The sequence below is a fragment of the Peromyscus californicus genome, unplaced genomic scaffold (genome assembly GCF_007827085.1).
Source record: "Peromyscus californicus insignis strain IS unplaced genomic scaffold, ASM782708v3 Scaffold_15__1_contigs__length_86483966, whole genome shotgun sequence".
Lineage (NCBI taxonomy): Eukaryota > Metazoa > Chordata > Mammalia > Rodentia > Cricetidae > Peromyscus > Peromyscus californicus.
In genome coordinates this window covers 1,175,173-1,194,825 of record NW_026294447.1, presented here as the reverse complement: position 1 = coordinate 1,194,825, position 19,653 = coordinate 1,175,173, and the positions used below count along the sequence as shown (strand labels likewise).

At 35.1% G+C, this 19,653-nt stretch overlaps 2 protein-coding genes across 2 annotated transcripts in view; one reads left to right on the top strand and one right to left on the bottom strand.

The window, feature by feature from the left end:
* Cog5 (component of oligomeric golgi complex 5) overlaps positions 1–19,653 on the bottom strand; it is a 328,259-nt gene that overhangs the window by 253,652 nt on the left and 54,954 nt on the right. The gene's annotated exons all lie outside the window — the stretch shown is intronic.
* Gpr22 (G protein-coupled receptor 22) lies at positions 6,567–12,559 on the top strand. Its single transcript, XM_052738283.1, has 3 exons — positions 6,567–6,991; positions 7,918–8,935; positions 10,490–12,559. Exons 2-3 carry the CDS (start codon positions 8,865–8,867, stop codon positions 11,811–11,813), a joined length of 1,395 nt encoding a protein of 464 aa, XP_052594243.1. The 5' UTR covers positions 6,567–6,991; positions 7,918–8,864; the 3' UTR covers positions 11,814–12,559.

The following is a 19,653-nucleotide window of genomic DNA, read 5'->3' as shown; positions in this document are numbered from 1 at the left end:
CATTAGCAAGTAGGGTAATATCTTTGAAGACTTATTCTCTGCAACTACCCTACCTTAAACAGTTAGATTTGCTTCTGTACCTCATGAAATTTAGGCCACTAAAGAAATCCAAAAAAGCCCTGTCCTTTCTTGTAAAGGTAAAGCTTTGTGCTTTACCTTTGTCAATATTCATGTCCTTGAACCAAAAATATCAAAAATTGTTAAGGGTCTGGGATATTATCCATTCTGCTTATAAGCCACGATGCTAGTCTGCTACTGTTTCACAGATACAAACAGAAGGTATTTGATACAAAAACTAGTTCGAGCACATGTTGCTGACAATTCACCTTGCCCTACATGGCCCTTTACCAGAGGGCTCTGAGGTGATGCTCTATATCATGTAGGAGTCTATCACAGCTCAAGAACACCAATTGGAAATGGATCATTTTCAGAACAAGCAGAGCAAATCTATCCATCTGTTCTTTGTCTGGGGAGTCATTACTTCATCCCTCGAGGGAGAACAACCCTAGGAAAGAGATCAGATAAAGAACAGTCAGAGCCTGTATTCTTGTCAAATTCAGCAATAAGATTCAGGGATGCTTGGGACTCATGACAGACTGCTGTCAAATATACTCCTATCCAATCTAAAATCAGAGATGCTGAGAAAATAAGTAAATATGACATGTATGCTTCTGGGAGAAGCAAACTTAATATCTCTGTGTATAGACATTATTGTCTATATAGAGAAAAGTCTATGTAATTTATTTCAAAAGCTCTAAGATTAACATATGGATTTAGTAAAGTTGTAGGATACAAGATTGTCTTAGTTAGGGTTTCTATTGCTGTGAAGAGACACCATGACCATGGCAACTCTTATAAAAGGAAAACATTTACTTGGGGCTGGCTTGGAGTTCAGAGGTTCAGTCCATTATCATCATGGTGGGAAGTATGGCAGCGGCATGCAGGCAGACATGGTGCTGGAGAAAGTGCCTACATCTGGATTGGCAAGCAACAGGAACACACAGAGAGACACTGGGCCTGGCTTGAGCATTTGAAACCTCAAAGCCCACTCCCAGTGACACACTTCCTCCAACAAGATCACACCTCCTGATAGTGCTTCTCCCTATGAACCTATAAAGGTCATTTTCATTCAAACCACCACCAAGATCAATAAACAAAAAAATGTCTGCTATCATATACCCTAGCAACAAGCAATTGGAATTTTTTTAACTAAGTATTGCTTTGATAACATTAAAAATATAATAATAATATACAAATCTAACAAAATATGTACAGGACATATAAGAACTTAAAAAATGATAAAATAATCCACAAATGAACACATTAAAAAAAACACAGACACTATACCCATGACATTAATGATTCAATACTCCTGTCAATTTTTTTTCCAAATTTAAAAGCAAATTCTCTATAGCAACAATCCAAATACTTAGTATTAAGGTAATATCCCTAATCAGATACAAGAAAACAGCATCAACTGGACATATATCCATAAATGTAACAAGGTTACTGGGAAATGTTTACAATGAATCCCTTTATTCAATGGCCCAAGGAGGACAATGCATGTTCCTGAACCTGGAGCAGAATGACAGCCTACAAGAGAATTTCCTACCCTCCAACTCTAGACACAAAGAATGGGAGCTTTCTGATAGCTTCAGTCATATAACATCTGGATCATAAGCAACCATTCAGCTTTGTCACTCAACAGAACATAAGAATTCAAACAGCACAGAAAACAAAAGCTGACATAGTTTTGTTAAATATATAATCCAGCTGATCAAACTGACTTAGCCTCAAGATAGGAATGAATTTGATACTGTATAATATCTTAAAGTAGACAAATTATGCAAAGAAAAGAAAGCAACAGAAAAGAAAAGCCAATGGGGAACAACAAGCACCTGTCTGTCAATAGGGCTGGAGAGATGGCGCAGCATCAAGCACACGTGTTGCTCTTCAGAGGCCCTGGGCTCGTTCCTGGCACCTCCATGGCAGCTAACAACTGTCTATAACTCCTGTCCCAGGAAATCCAACGTCTTCTTCTGGCCTTTGTGGGCTGCACACACATTGCATATAGAAACACAGGCAGACAAAACTTCCATACACATAAAAACCAAGTGAGTTCCAGGAGAGGCGCAAAGCTACACAGAGAAACCCTGTCTCGAAAAACCAAAAAAAAAAAAATAAAAAATAAAAAAAAATAAAACTAATAAATTTTAAAAAATATAATAGTCACCAACAAAACCTATGTAGATGGGGTCTTATGTAGCCCAGGCTGGTCTCAAATTTATCATGTCACTAAGTAGTGGAGGCTAGCCTTGATTATCTGGCAGCTACCTCCCAGGTCAGGAATTACTGGCATGCAGCACCTAAACCCCATATTTAAGAGATACAAAGAGGTATGTATGGTAGTTTTTAATTGTTCTTATAGATAATAAATCATAATATTCTTATTGTCCTGGCTACTTCTTCCTAGACTGAAGTCTCGGAGAATGGTCTGTTTCTATTTTGTTGACGAAGTATTTGTTGTGTAAGAATTAAAGTTGACAAGCCAAATGAAATCTCTGAACTGGCTTTACATAGAAAACTCCACTCTTCCCTGAGCTCCAGTATCAGAAACAGAGTTAACAATGTTAAGTAGTCTGTGAAAAAGCACTCTTTCTGAAGCAATACAGCTTCAGGGGTGATTTGCTGTGGTTAGAAAATACACAGATATTTTTCCCCAAATACTTTCAGATATGGTTAATTAAAATATTTCACTAAGTTGAATTTTTTTACTTACAAACTCATCAAAAGTATAGTATCAGAACTAGCCACAAACTTTTAGGAATTAAGAGCTATACAATAAAAATATTTATAACTAAAAGGGAAAATATAATTTCTGAAAAACAATTCTGAGCTGTATTTGGAGGTTAGAGTCACATATGCTGCTCAGTTATCATTAGGACGGCCAAATTGTATTCCCAGTTTATAAGGTTAAAAAAAATTAACCTGTGAAATTACTTGATAACCTAAAATTTTACTTCAATTACCAGCTGTTGCAGCAGGTTGGATTGGGTGAGCTAGCTGAGGCAGTGCTGGAGAGCTGGCCCAGATAGTTGTAGCTAGGTTGTAGCTGACCAACCCAGCTACAACCTAGAACCAGGGCTATGAGTTAGCTCACCTCCACATCCACTGAATCTATGAACTGTTGGAGCATGTGAAGGGGATAAACCTTCAGATTCAAAACAGCAGGATTTCCATGACACAGGACAGCAACAGCAGGAGCCCCAGTGAGAGTCCATTATCCCTGGTGTAGCAGCAGCCAGAGGCCTCCAGCCAGACCAGTGAATGCCCTGTGGCAGTGAAGAGTTGCCCATAAAGATGAATGGACTAAAGGGTAAACTGTGTGACTCAGTGGGCCGCACTACAGCTTCCACAACAAGATTCTTTTTGTTGTCTTTTTGTTTTGTTTTGCTTTGCTTCTTTGTTTTGTTTGGTTTTTTGTTTTTCTTTTAAATTTGGTTTTGTCTTGGGGGGGGGATGGCAAGGGCAGAGGAGAATTCAGGTTAAGAGGGCAGGTGGCATAAGAAGGCATCGTGTGAGATCCACAAAGAATCAATAAAAGTTTTTTAAAAAAAGGAAAAAGAAACTTTCACCTATTAAAAAAAAAAAAAAAAACCACCAGCTGTAGCATTTTTCAAAATTAGTATCTTATATGAATACTTGTATTAAGTGCACAAGTGTGAAAAAAAAGCCTGTTCCCATGGCAACAAGAATCTTCACAAATTCTAAAATATGTAATTTGATATGCAATTTTTCATAAAAATAATATAATCTGATTTTTTTTTTCTTCAGACAGGGTTTCTCTGTGTATTCCTGGCTGTCCTGGAACTCACTCTGTAGACCAGGTTGGCCTCAAACTCAGATACCCAACCTGCCTTTGCCTCAGAGTTCTGGGATTAAAGGTATATACCATCACATCCAGTTTTTTAATCTGATTCTTAGTCTAATGTGTATTATTACTATAATTAGTTTCTTTGTTACAACTAGAGGATTTTAAATTACCTTGTGAAAAATTTTAGTAACATTCAAGTACCAAGTCAATTTGTGGTTTTAATAATGCAAAAAATATTAGACTAAGTATTATATTTTAAAAACTGCTATTTGTGGATTCTCATGTATCTTTAATCACAACTCAGTTGTACAAGGAATGTACTGAAATGTCCACACTTGAGCTTTTTTTTTGCTACTATTACTACTTACAGAAAATTCAGATTTTGTTTCTCAAAATAATCTGACTATAATTTAGAAAAGTTTTCCCATTAAGAGAGTAGAGAATCACAGAAATATCCTTCAACAACAACAAAAACCAAAGCTATACTGTTACTTGAACTGGAGAGTGAACTTAGGTCAGCCAGGGTTAAGTGGACATACTTTTCTAATTCCAAGGAGTCAGGCCCATAGCTCGAACAGCAGGCTCACAAGGCTCTAACGGACTGGAACAACACAGCCACACATTGGCAAGTCAACATATTCTCTTCACCTTCATTTCTTCTACTTAATCAGAACATTTTGATAATAAACCTAAGCAAACAATTAACTCTCTGGCAGGAGAACACTATATAGATTTTTATTATGTTAATAATTTTCATATTCCAATCATAATTCTCAGCTGATGCTAACATGTTCCCTCTGACTTTAGTTTTTAGTTTAAAATAACATTTTTTTATCATCAGTCTTTAACATATCTGGCATTCTAGCAAGATCTTTTTCCATAACTTTGAAAATGCATGAATAATAAATAGCACAACATTTTCATTTTTAGCATCACCAAAACCTTACGACACAAAGCTCTGCAGAAATTTTTCAAAATTCACAACAAAATGTCCATGTTACTTTCAATTTCTAAAGAAATGCAATTCAAACCTTATGTACTTTTCAGCTACTCCCCAATAAAACTTGAACACTGCCCATAAAAGATCATAAAAATGCATTCCTTTTCAAAATTATAAAAGACAAATATAATTATAATGACAAATTTTTCACCCCCATCCCCACCCCTTAGAACTGAGGACAGACCCCAGGGCCTTAAGCACTCTACCACTGAACTAAATCTCAAGCCCCACCTCCAGCCCCAACCCCTTTTTTGTTTGTTAGTTTGTTTTCAAGACAGGGTTTCTCTATATATCAGCTCTGGCTGCCCTGGAATTCTCTTTGAAGACCAGTTGGCCTCCAACTCACAGAGATCTGCAGTCTCTGCCTCCCTGAGTGCCACCATGCGCAGCTTCTCTAACAACAAATTTTTAAAAAATTTAAGATACAAAATTTTGAAAACTCAAGACTATTTCTGAAATACTGAAAATAGGTAATGATTAATATTCTCATAGTGCCGCCATCAGCAATGTGCTCCTCTTTGGCTCAGTGGGTAACGTCGCTCACCGCCAAGCCTGACAAGTGATCCATCCCCAGAACCCATGTGATGAAGGAAAGAACCAATTCCTGAGAGGTGTCCTCTGACCGTGACATGTGCACCATGGCGCGCGCGTGCGCGCGCGCACACACACACACACACACACACACACACGTGTAATTTTAAAAAGAATCTAGTCACTAGATATATTTTGACCTAAAAAAAATATGTATCCTCACTAACACGAATAGAAATGTATTTAAAAAGTACCCACAGGTCATAGAAATTTAATTTTAAATTAATGTATTTTGTTTTTATACATTCTTTTGCTTGTTTTTGCATCTTAAAATAGTTTAGTTTTATAGCCTATGAGGGCACATACCTTTTTCCTTTACCACATATATTTATCAGCAGTATTAGCAATCACCATATACAATATTTAAGAAAGATGCCCATTTCAAAAATAGAATAGCCCAGTGAGATCAAATAGTAACAGCAAATAGTCAGCACACATAAAAATATCAGCACAGGTGAGGACTGAGATTACCCATTCCCAAAACTAAAACAAAATTACTTATATTTATGCTCTACCACCATGCAAGCAATGGAATATTTACAAATGTTTTATGGTATAACCACCTTACGTCAATGTGACTAATAATATGAACAAATGAATAAAATTAAGGAATATCTGAGTGAATGAATATTTAAGACAAGATGACATTTAATACCATGAGATGGCCATAATTTGGAATACAAAGAGATGATTTGAATACAAATAAACTAACTGATATCAAACCTGGGCTTTCTATCTGTAGAACAAAGAACCTCAACCAAAGCACACACAGCTATTGAAATAGTCAAATCCAGTTATCCAGACTTAAAAGTATATTATTTTTACTATGTAACCACCACAGCATGCGCGCATGCACACACACACACACAATATTTTCTTAGTGTTTGGCATTGGGGAATCAATGAGCCAGAACAAAATACACATTTTTAAAAGACTAATTTACTCATATTCCACTTAAGAGCAACAAACAACCACTTAAAAACTTAGCCTTTTAAAACAGCATCCTTATATAAAACAGTGGGGGGGGGGGTGCCCCCTTCCATACATATGAAGCAGTTTCAGCCAATACAACTGGCCAATCAAAATTAGTGAATGCACTGCATCTCTCTGCAGTGGAGAGAAACGACAAGGTAGGCTGTCACTCTGCAAAAGCTGCTCAGAGCAGGCTTTCCTCTGAAAAAGCAGAGCTGTTCGTTCCTTTTCAGAAAGACTGGATCTAAAAGCTGCCTCTGGAGACAAGAAGCCTTCAGTATGCTAAATTACTTTCATTGCGTATTTTCAAATGCTTATTGACTCCACAGTAGGAAGAGTGAGAGACTGTCGCCGCGAAGCAGCACTACACGTTCCACACATTAGCAGGGCTGCTCCAACAATGGCACAGTACAGACACATCTTCATTAAGGTCATTTTGAAGAGATTTTTATGAGCCTCTTCCCTGAGCCCTCTACTAACAAATGAACAAAATGAAACAATCAAAATTGGAAATGCTTCAGCTACATCAAGAACTGGTCAAATCTTTAACAGAGGTAAGATGCATTTCTTATTATAGTAAATAGCTGTTTTGAAACAGCAGAGTGGGGTAAAATTACTTTGGAATTTTTAGCCTAATATTTTAAGTTTGCTTGTTTTTCTCTATTTATTGGTAAATATGGAATTTTTAAATTTACTTCTTTTAAGATGTGATCTATTTCAAATGTAATTTTTTAGAGTGCACTGTTAAATCAAAAACTACTCTGATCTCTATAATTAATTCCAAAGACATCAGCTCTTAAGTCATTTCTGGTATACCAAATATTTTTAATGTCACTAGTGTAACCATTTTCTCAAGTGCTAAAAAAATGTTTTTATTTCTTATATGAAGCCAGTTTACTATTTAGCTGTTTTATGTTAAGATTATGACCAGGCATGTTCACTGAAAATTATTAATTTGCACTTAAGACTTTTTTTACTACCGTTTACATTTCACCCACATGAGCATATCATCAAAAGAAATTGACAGTGTCTTATCACAGAATCTGTTTTAGTGAGTTAAAGTTCAAGCCATGTGTTAATAATTAAGCAAGGTACAATATTTCCCAGCATGTAGGCAATGTTAAATTTATTATCAGGGGGTAATGGAAGTATGTTTAGTAAATTCTAACTGTTCACAACCTCTAAACATTCAAGTTAGCTTCTAAAAGAGAAAAGAAATTAGTTTAAAATTTCAGTCTTTCTCATGGTTATATTTCAATGCTAACTCTGCTGCTAAATAGGGTAATATATGCCATTTTATGAAAAAGGGGTTAATATGAAGAAACTTCATTTTATGACTATAGCTATGCCTATAACAATACACTTTGCTTATTTTTAGAACAAATGCTACATGGTTTTAATTCTTTAATTAAAATAATATGTAATTAGTTCAAAATTATTAGGAATCCTATTCTTTAATCATTTTCACCTTTTTCACAAGGGTCCACAACTAACTTAATATAGACAACCGACGATATGAAGAACGCAACTGCCTAAGAAGCTCCCTAGCTCTCTGAATCACAAACTGCTAGATATTCTTGTAATGCATGACTTTAAGAAACTAAGGAGTTAAAGCCTCGGATTAGCTCTTCTGGAACGTAGCAAGCTGACAGCATCCCAAGAAGATGCTACATAGAATAACCACAAAAAGAAAAAATAGAGCTGTAAAAAGCCTGCAGATCATCGGGTGAGCATTTTTAAAGGAAGATCTAACACTTTAACACGGCAGAGTTATGGACACGATTGATTCTATAAGAAACAGTGAAGCAAAAACTTGGAAAATGGCAGCTAGACCAGCAAGCAAAATAAAGCATTAGCAGACATTTTCTGTACTATTCAGAAATTCATATCAATTGATATGACTAATAAGTTTTCCATCTGAGCTTTATGACCAATTATGTATCCTCTTCTAATGAGAACAAACCAAATTAAATAGCAGATGGTTTTTATCAAAAGAGCATGTACTGGATTTATAATATAAAGCAAATTATGTGATCAAGAAATCATTTCAAAATAATGAGAACTGCTGCAGAAACAGACTGCAAACAAATGGATATCTAAATGCATTTTAGAAGCTAGAGACATTATGTTTCTTTTTTCTGTTTTCACATATTCTGGAAAACAAGGAGACACAATCTTACATTCCTTCAAAAAGGAAGTACAATTTCTATCATTTGATGAAGTTTCATTTGCCCATGTCTTTCTGAGGGGAAAAAAAAAAAAACACGAAAATTATGTGCTGTTCTTCAGAAACCCATCAGCCAACTAAATGCCACAATTTGTACAGCTAAAGTACTCAAATAGCAAAAGAATGAGTTCCTACAAGACATGAAATAAAACACAACTACTTCACTGTTGTCAGGAAAAAAATTTGTGTCAAAACTGTCAATGACATCATGTATCAACTTGTGGAAAACTACCATGGTGAGCCAAAAGGCCCATAAGGCCACAGCAAACAGGTAGGTCAGAAGACGCATGCACCCCCATGGGAGAAAATAAATGGGTTTTCTTTCTTTGCTGCCTTACTTGACATGTCTGCTTTACTAATTATAAATGTGATGTGCCAAAACAAAGACCTGATGTTCAGTCTGTCAGTTCAGAAAATTTGGCACTCTTAAAATTTGCCATTTTTATAGGATTTCAGTAAGCTAAGCCATTTTATATGAGTAAATATGTATCTAGTAATACCCATCCTGACTCAAATGATGTTGTCATGTTTCCAAAATAGTACCCTAAAATAACAGGCATAAAGTTGTCAAAGGTAACATGAATTGAAATGTCATTATGAATTTTGAAAGTTACTACTTTTTATACTTCAGGTTGGAATATTTTGAAGTTCAAATGCTATACCTGAAATGTGAAATATACTTGAATGTATAAATTCATCTTTTAAGCTGAATTTTAATTTTAAGCTGCTCACTGTAGACATTCTAGGCCAGAAAAATCAGATTATAATTTTTATAAATGACTCTAAACTCTTAAAATATTTATTCACATGAATTAGCCAAAATGTTCATTTCAGACTTTTTCTTCAAAATTATTCACTGGCTGATTGTGAACAAAACGTCTCACAGGTAAAGTGAAAGTTAAAAGCTTCCTCAAAAATGGATGTCAGAATATTCTTCTGAATTTCATTTTTACCTCACAAATTAAACGAAGTAACTGGATACACTAATAAAATCACTTCAAAAGCATCTACTTCTTAATACATATCAAATTTCAATTTCCTCGTTCTACAGCACACAAGAGGGTGTGGTTGCAAAATACATCAGTCATAGGAATACTTTTTATTATGCTTGTGGTTTTTTACTTTAGCATACTGTCTTTTTTTTCCCAAATTTTTGTAAGTCTGTTGTAAAAATATAGTGGGCATATTTACATGATATACAAAATTCCCATCATTTGTCTCTTTCTTTGGGAACTAACCTCATTGTCCACATTGTTGACTTCTCAGAAACTCAACTAGAGTTGGTAAGGTAGTGGAGTGACAGAGATGAATTAGCACTGTGTGCTGTTATCCTTTCAAATGAACACTTGTCCCCTTCATTTGAAATCTCACAGGAATAATTACAACTACACTAATCATGCTAGAGCATATTAAAATAGCATTTACCTTCCATCCACTCACAATACCATTTAAATGAAATCTTAAACCATTAGACCAAATTAGTTTTGCACACTAAGTAGTCTTCTTTTTCAGAAGCATACTTTCTCAAAAAATAAACACCTCAGTTATTTCCAATTAAGTAACCTTGTAGTATGGATAGTAATTCTGTACTACAGAGGAACAATTCTCATAGGGTTATTTCTTCAAAAAGAGAAAACAATTTCTCTTTACACTAAAAGCAATGCAACCTTGATGTTTCCCAATTCTATATTTTGCATCAATAGTTTACAAAATAAAAAATTAAACTAAATACACGATAAAAAGATATTTTGTTGTTTACAAAGAATACCATGTCTTATATGTCACTTAAATTGCCAAATATCAAATATTCTATTTCATTTTCTAGGGGAAACACCAACTGGTCCAAAAGAATGTGTTTTTCTCCTGTTCTGGAAATCAACATGCAGTCTGAATCAAACATTACAGTGCGAGATGACATGGATGACATCGACACCAATATGTACCAACCACTATCATACCCACTAAGCTTTCAAGTATCTCTCACTGGATTTCTCATGTTAGAAATTGTGTTGGGACTTGGCAGCAACCTTACTGTATTGGTACTTTACTGCATGAAATCCAACTTAATCAACTCTGTCAGTAACATTATTACAATGAATCTCCATGTACTTGATGTAATAATTTGTTTGGGATGTATTCCTCTAACTATAGTGATCCTTCTGCTCTCACTGGAGAGTAACACTGCACTCATCTGCTGTTTCCATGAAGCTTGTGTTTCCTTTGCAAGTGTTTCGACAGCAATCAACGTTTTTGCTATCACTCTGGACAGATATGACATCTCTGTAAAACCTGCAAACAGAATTCTGACAATGGGCAGAGCCGTAATGCTAATGACATCCATTTGGATTTTTTCTTTCTTCTCATTCCTGATTCCCTTCATTGAAGTAAATTTCTTCAGTCTTCAAAGTGGAAATCCATGGGAAAACAAGACATTGTTGTGTGTCAGTACAAGTGAGTACTACACTGAGCTGGGGATGTATTACCACCTTCTAGTTCAGATCCCCATTTTCTTCTTCACAGTTATAGTGATGTTGATCACATACACCAAGATACTTCAGGCTCTTAACATTCGGATAGGCACCAGATTCTCAACAGGGCAGAAGAAGAAAGCTCGGAAGAAAAAGACAATCTCTCTAACCACACATGAGACCACAGACATGTCACACAGCAGTGGTGGGAGAAATGTTGTCTTTGGTGTGAGAACTTCGGTTTCTGTAATAATAGCCCTCCGGCGTGCTGTGAAACGCCACCGGGAACGACGAGAAAGGCAGAAAAGAGTCTTCAGAATGTCGTTACTGATTATTTCTACATTTCTTCTCTGTTGGACACCAATTTCTGTTTTAAATACCACCATTTTGTGTTTAGGCCCAAGTGACCTTTTAGTAAAATTAAGATTGTGTTTTCTAGTCATGGCTTATGGAACAACTATATTCCACCCTCTCTTGTATGCATTCACCAGACAAAAATTTCAAAAGGTCTTAAAAAGCAAAATGAAAAAAAGAGTTGTTTCCATAGTTGAAGCTGATCCCATGCCTAATAATGCTGTAATACACAACTCATGGATAGATCCTAAAAGAAACAAAAAGGTTACCTATGAAGACAGTGAAATAAGAGAGAAATGTTTAGTACCTCAGGTTGTTACGGACTAGGGAGAAGTCTAAGTTTCACCAAACCTACATTCAGAAGAGTTTTAAATTTAAATTGTAAAAACTGATTACTGCCAAATGTAAGAGAAAAACATTCTCAGTACTGGTTATGTTGTAAATTTTTAATGTGAATGTCAATTAGATTAGGTCATATATACTCAATTTCCTCATTATTAATGTATTTGTTGCATGGCAGTTTGTTAAAAGTAATCCATGTGTATATTCTGTCAATATTATGTCTATCAGAAGACATGTAAGTCATATTTTCTAAAGAATAAATACATAGCCTTAAAACAGTGTATAACTTTAAGATGTAACTGACACAGGTATCTACGTTTTTTAAGACAATGTATGAAGCCTATTATTTCTAAACCATGAACTAGATATATTTATATGAGAAGTTGCATAATATTTAACACAAAAATTATAGTCTCAAAACAATCAAAGCAAGATTTTCTGTACCACTATCCTATATTTCTGGTATGATGAACTTGTTATAATGTTTTAACAACAAAATAATGAACTATATATAAACCTTATTCTTTGTTATATACAGCCCTTATGTGGGAAACCACAGACTATATTAGTATTTTAAAACCATGAACCAAGAATAAATAAACCCCGTATATGGACACAAAATTAGGGAAACTTCAAATTCAAGCTTATTATATAAAAAGATTGAACTCTGTTACAAGGGTAATATGCCTGAAATACAAATGAACCAACAATAAAGGGAGGGAAGAAAGCTACGTAACACCAGTCCTGCCCCTTCTTCCTCATTTTGCCTGAGTCTATGCCAAATGTTCTAGGTTCAAAGAAAATACTGGTTTAAAAAAACTGCAATAAAATAATTTTTCATTTTTAATTTAATAACAATTCAATTTATTAACCATTTAATAAGAGAAGTTAACCACATAAATCAGAAGGCTGGGCAGAAGAAAAGGGATCTCTTCTGTCCTTGTAGAAAAGGCTAACAAAGGCAGCTGTTTCTACTTTTAGATCCATAGCAACTTACATGTGCTAGAATTTACACAACATTCCTACCCAGCCTTCAAAATACAGCAGCACTGTTTCCACTCTCCAGGTGATTAAAGCAACAATAAATTGTGTCACATTTCTATTCCACCACCATGTAACTTAAGCATTTTTCTCTCAAATCCTCAATTCATGTCAGAAAATTATAATTACAGATTGTAAGGATTATGAATACTTTCAAAGCAAACAAGAATTTCTCACTTGCTATAATAATCTGGCAATGTGTAGCAATAACAAAAACTTAGCAACAACTTATTCAAAATAGGTAAGTACCTGCTATATATATATTACAACTGGTTAGCTTAAGAATAATTATTCCATATTTTAAATACTATATTCAATAAATGAAGTAACATCAATTTAAAATTTAAAACCTCATGTTAAACAACTCAGTATCTATCACTTTTATACAAATAAATGAGATTCATTTAATCAACATTACTGACTAGCCTAATCCCTGGGAAAACGAGCATGATACAGGAGCTTGAATTCACTAAGGTTTCTGGCAAACTAAACTGATTTATTTCTGATACTAATGCTAGTGTATCAAAACTTAGCAAAGGCCCACTTTCCTACTGCTTTATGAAATTAAAGAAATGCTGCAGTTTAATAAAATGTAGCATAATCAAGTAAAATTAATTTTTTGAAACCCTAAAATTAAGACTTAATGGTGTTAAAAAAAATTCACTCAATAAATGCATTTGGCCTACAATATCTCCTAACACCTTAACTAAAACTTTTAATGCATTTTGTACTTGGACATCTAAGCATAAGTTAAAATATTAGCACTTAGATTTATAATCTGAATTTTAAAAACTAGACTACTTTTATAGAGTTCATGTTAAGAAATACCTCCACTGTGTTTTCACTACTTTTATCATAAGGTTTAATAAGCACTCCAATTAATTTAGTATAAAAGTAAGTTTCAAGCCGGGCGGTGGTGGCGCACGCCTTTAATCCCAGCACTCGGGAGGCAGAGCCAGGCGGATCTCTGCGAGTTCGAGGCCAGCCTGGGCTACCAAGTGAGTCCCAGGAAAGGCGCAAAGCTACTCAGAGAAACCCTGTCTCGAAAAACCAAAAAAAAAAAAAAAAAAAAAGTAAGTTTCTACCACATTGGCCTAATAGTTTTTATGCATTCTGATCTTCTGTACTAGGAAAAAAATAAATAGTAAACATTATAACTTTGCCCTGTAAGCTGCTATTTGTGCATTGGACATCAGAGTAAACAATTAAGCATTTTACCCTACAGTAACGAATTCTTTCAGGATACAAAAGTCCATCTACTGATTTACAACAAACAAAATCTACACTTCCCATACCTCATCAGAAACCTCAAGTAGCTTTTAATGTGTTAAATACATAGTGTGTGAAAAACTGTGTTAAAAACAAAGCACAAGCATCTGCAACTGTTGATCTCTTGGTAAATGAGAGCTTAGACGAGTTTTCCTTGACTTTCATTCACTCTATGGACAAACAAAAGCATTGTTTTCCTCAGAATGTATTTTGATTCAGTGTGCAAATTTTTTACTTTTTCACTAGTAATTTTACCCCCAAAAAACATTTTTGCTAACTTTCCCTTTTATAATGAAAACTTGCTTTGCAAATGCAATAGAGGCAGGAGTGAATTTGGTATGGACAACTTACAATTTGACTATTAAATCCATGTGCTTTCAAACATAGATGATACCTTCTATAGTGGAGTTGAGTCAACTATTTCAAGCATAAAGTCCATAAAGTTCAGAAATTTGTATTAGCTTTCTTGTTTTGTTTGACAATTTAGGGAATTTAGTACTCTATCAAAAAGATATTCAAACTTATAATGAAGATTAAATACTTTACAATTATTCTTTTTAAAAGACTATTCTATACTTTACAACAATGGCAGCCATATTCATATAAGTAATCAAATTTTCATCTCAAAAAAGGTAAAACATTAGTTCTCCAGGTTTAAACTCCGACTTTTCCAGCCAGTCAGGTGCTTCCATGGAAAAATCATTTGCTACACAAATCTGGCAAGCCTAGTTTGATCCCTGGAACCCACATAAAGGTTGGAGGAGAGGAGTGATTCCACAAAGCTGTCTTTTGACCTCCAAACATACAGCTTGGTCCTTGAGCATGTGTATACACACACTCAAAATATACTTTTTTAATCAGACTCAAGAGTAAAAATAATCTAAAATTTAAGAAAAACAGTTACGAGGATTTTATTACACACAGTAATTTTGAGGCTAAATTTCAAGGTCAACAATATTTTTAATTTTATTATGTTTTGTGGTTACATAATTAAGTTTTGTAATTCAATTGGCCTGTGAGTTTTTACGATACACAAGCATTATGGCAGAGATGTTGAATTATAGAAAGAGGGTCATGACCCACAGGAGTGTAAAACCCCATAATCAAGGTATACATCAAGCACTGCTTATTAGAAATGCTTGGAATGGAGTGTTTCAGATCAAAATGTAGGTATTTTGGAATACCTGTATATACTTAATGATACAACTTACAGATAGGTCCAACTCTAAATAAGAGTTTCATCTATTTCATATACACATAACCTAAAGGAAATTTCATGCTGTATTTTTAATGTGCCTATATCTGAACTGAAACCATCTATGTGAGTTAACTTGTAATAATTGTTACATGGAAAAAACGGCATCTAGGTACTATCATAAGAGAGGAAAATAAGGAGATATGGCTAGTCTAAGACCTAAATTAAGGGGCTGCAGGCAGGCAGTTCAGTGGTTAACAGGACTTGCTGTTCCTCCAGAGGACTTAAGTTCCATTCCCAGCACCCACATCCGGAGGCTCATAACCTCCTGTAACTCCAGTTCCAAGGAATCCAATACATTCTTCTGGTGTCTGCAAGCTCCTGCACACATGTGGCATTCACACACACACACACACACACACACACACACACACACACACACACACAAATAAAAGTAATAAAAACACATTTTTTTAAAAGACTTAAAATATTCAAGGATACTCAGCTTCTAGGGAAATACAAATAGAATTGTGGGTTAGAGTTAACAAAAGAAAACTAATTGGAAAATTGACCTTTCTCTAAAAACCATTCAAACAATGAAAGATACACCAGCTGACTGGTTGGATATATTTGAAATATAATTAGACATTGTACTATTAAAGTATAATAACTATTAGAATATTAAAATAATTTGCACATATTTGGAAAGAGTGCTATCATGATTAGAAATGAAACAGTGGCCTTATTACTAATACAAAAGCTATCATCTGTTAAGAAAAATTCATTTTTACACCTGAGGAAAGCTGAGGAAACTCAATGAATATATTTCTTCCCTTTCTCATTAAAAAAAAAAAAAAGTGAAGATAATCCTAAGTGTCTCTGCCACTCTTGTCACAGGCCCTAACAAGCATGACAGCTTTGTACTTCCACCAGCAGGTGGTAAAAGGAGCTGTCATGCATGTCACTGTCACCAATATCAACTCTTCCACTATCAAACCCTGCAGCATCACTAAGATAAAAGCTGAGTCTGCTGGGAGCAAGGTCATTTTCCTCACCCTGCTTCCATGAAAACAATGTTTCATATTTTCTTGAAAGATGTTAACAAGGCAGACTACAAAACATATCTACCACGTTTTCAAGATGAAACGAAAAAGTGGCATAAGACAGAACAATAACATTATGAAGAAATTACTTTCCCTTTAGAGAATTAAAGATATCTAATACTCAAAGTAGGTGGAAATTTTTAATTTAATATAAAAATTTTCATGTTAGCGCTAACAAAATGAGGACTCTGGGCACACAAAAAAATAGACTGGGAATGCAGAGAAAAAGACAAATACATCAGCCCATATATTACTCATGATTCCATGCTATATCCTATATATGGGCTATTTTTATTGGTATACAACAGTACATGTTGACCGGACAGAGAAGATTGTTGTACTACTCATCCCATAGGGCCAGCTAAAATGGAAAAATTAGCTAGGCATGATGGTGCACATCTTCAATCTAAGTGGTCAGACAACAGAGGCAGGCAGGTTACTCTGAGTTTAGGCCATCCTGGTCTACACATGGTTCCTGATCAGCCAATATAATATAGTGAGATCATGACTCCAAAAAAGAAAGAAAGAAGCCAGGCATTGGTGGCACATACTTTTAATCCCAGCACTCAGGAGGCAGAGGCACACAGATCTCTGCGAATTCAAGGTCAGCCTGGTTACAGAGTGAGCTCCAGGACAGCCAAGGCTACACAAAGAAACCCTGTCTCCAAAAGCCAAAACCAAAACCAAACAAATAGACAAAATTAAATTTACCCACCCCTTACTCTAAAGGTTTTCTTCCCATGTGTTTTTATTTTGTTACTGAACAAAATTCTAGCAAACTATAGCTACCTTACTGTATAAAGCTGCCATAACTATATATACTACAATAAGTCAATTGTAAAAATGAAAACTTTAATAATGTCTCCCCCAAAAAAGTGCTTGACACACACTAATTCATCAGAAAATAGTAGAGGAATTGAAAGTAAACAAGTTTTTAGTTTCTGATCTTACTCCTGTATCCTAATTCAAACAGTGTTACTCAAAATGTAGCCAGCCTATATCAGAATTCTCTATAATGCTGGTTTAAAATGTCTTTTCCTCCTGGCTAGCAAGGTGGCTCTATGGGTAAGGGCACTTGACACCAAGCCTGAAGACCAAGTTCAATACTCAGGACCCACATAATAGAAGGAGAAGACCAACCTTCACAAGTTGTCCTCTGACCTTTCTACAGGTGTGCATGACACATGCATAAATACACACACACACACACACACACACACACACACACACACACAAATAAATAAATAAATAAATAAAAATAAAAAATAAATAAAATAAAATGCCAACTGTGGGGTCCTTCTGACTTTCTCAATCAAAGCCTCTAGGGTTTTAGCCCTGAAAAGCCCATTTTAAATAACGACTGTCAAGTTTCCAATCAGCTGACTTGCAATCACCCACAGCAGCTCACAGTGGAAGTCTGAGCACTGCAGAGGCTGGGCAGAACGATCACTGACTCAGGGCTGCAGTGTCACCCTGAGCAACACAGCACAAAGCCTTCTCAGAGAAAGGAGGAGAAGAGAACCACTAATTTGATTATCAGAAGACTAAAGGTTCAGGATATTCAGGTTTCTAATAAATTAAAAGTTACAGATGCAGTTGACACTGAATTCAATTGATATCAAACTACCTTCTTGAAGAAAAAATAAATAAACTTATTGACCTTAAATACTTAACCATACACAGTGTAATCAATCCACCAACACATTAGCCTCCTAGGGACATAAATTTTGTTTTTATAAATAAGTCACTGATAAAACATTTCCATTAAAAACCAAATATTCATTAGACATAGTAGCACAGGTCTGTCATCCTAGTTGGAAGGGCTGAGCTGAAGAAAGATCACAAGTTCAAGGCATTCAAAGCTTGGATTGGTTAGTGAGACCCTGTCTCAAAATAAATAAAAGGGCTGGGTGATATGACTCAGTTGTTGCCTATCAAACAGTGTGTAGCTGTGTGGGGGTGTGAGTGTGTGCACATGTGTACTGAGAATATAAAATGGTACCACTATAAAACATGACATAAGCCACTATGCTATTCAGTAATATATACCATTCAGACAAAATAGTTAATTATAAAAATCTCATGACCACTGTTTGTCATTAAATTATATTATTCCGACCATAAAATGCTATTCTTGAATATCTTTACTCTTTTCAACAAAACTATTAAAATATATTGAACATCAAGAATAAGAATTACCTCTGGAAAAATAAAATAATTATCTCTGCAAATGGGGGAAGGGGGAGGCTAGGGGATTTGGGGTGGCTGGAGTGATGGCTCTTCAGAAAGAGCACGGGCTGCTATTGCAGTGGATTCCGGTTTGGTTCCCAGCACGCACATGGTAGCTCGCAAGCATCTATAACTCCAGTTCAGAAGATCCAACACCCTCTTCTGGCCTCTATAGCTACTAGATGCAAATACACATGTTGTGCAAACAACAATACACAATATAGAGATGGACTTAAAAAAAAGAATTACTCAAAAGCAACAACAAAACAAAAAGCAGCAGTCTCCTGTTCCTAAAATCATGGGTAAAACTGGCTTAATTCAAGAATAAATTGTAAAATATTACAACAGAAGATCTTGACTGACTTATAACACAATAAAGGATCAGTCAAGCAAGGAGAATGATACATTCAACTGAATAAAGAGATATGTCCCTAAGAATAAAAGGGGTCCCAAGGCCAGATCCTTCCTCTTCTTCCCTTACCTCTCAACCTTCAAATATTTATTATTTATGAGGAATACATGGACTGACTGGCCTTAACAAATATTACCCAGACATCTTCCCTCTCAAAATTCAGAAGCAGATTATTGGCAAAGATACTGTTAAATATGAATCAAGTTGTGCAAAAACACCTAAGTTTAGAGACCTAACATTCTAGAATTCCACTCTACGCTCACACAGAGTTGGCTGCAAGGAAATTGTGAAATGACAAGCAGAAGAATTGAACTGTCATTATTAACTAACTTGAAAAATCTAACTTGCCTAAAACTTAAGATTCTCATTTATCTGTACCCTGAGATTGAATGATGGAGTACATGCAATCAGAGCAAAGACAAAGAAAAAACTGTTCTCATCTATCTGGTAATATATCACAGAAATAATTTTGTAGCCTCTCAAATACTGTTTCTTTTAAATATAATGACCTATCAATAACCATTTATATTAACAAAAACGTTTATTGGTTTCACGATATAATTTCTCAAGTTGCAT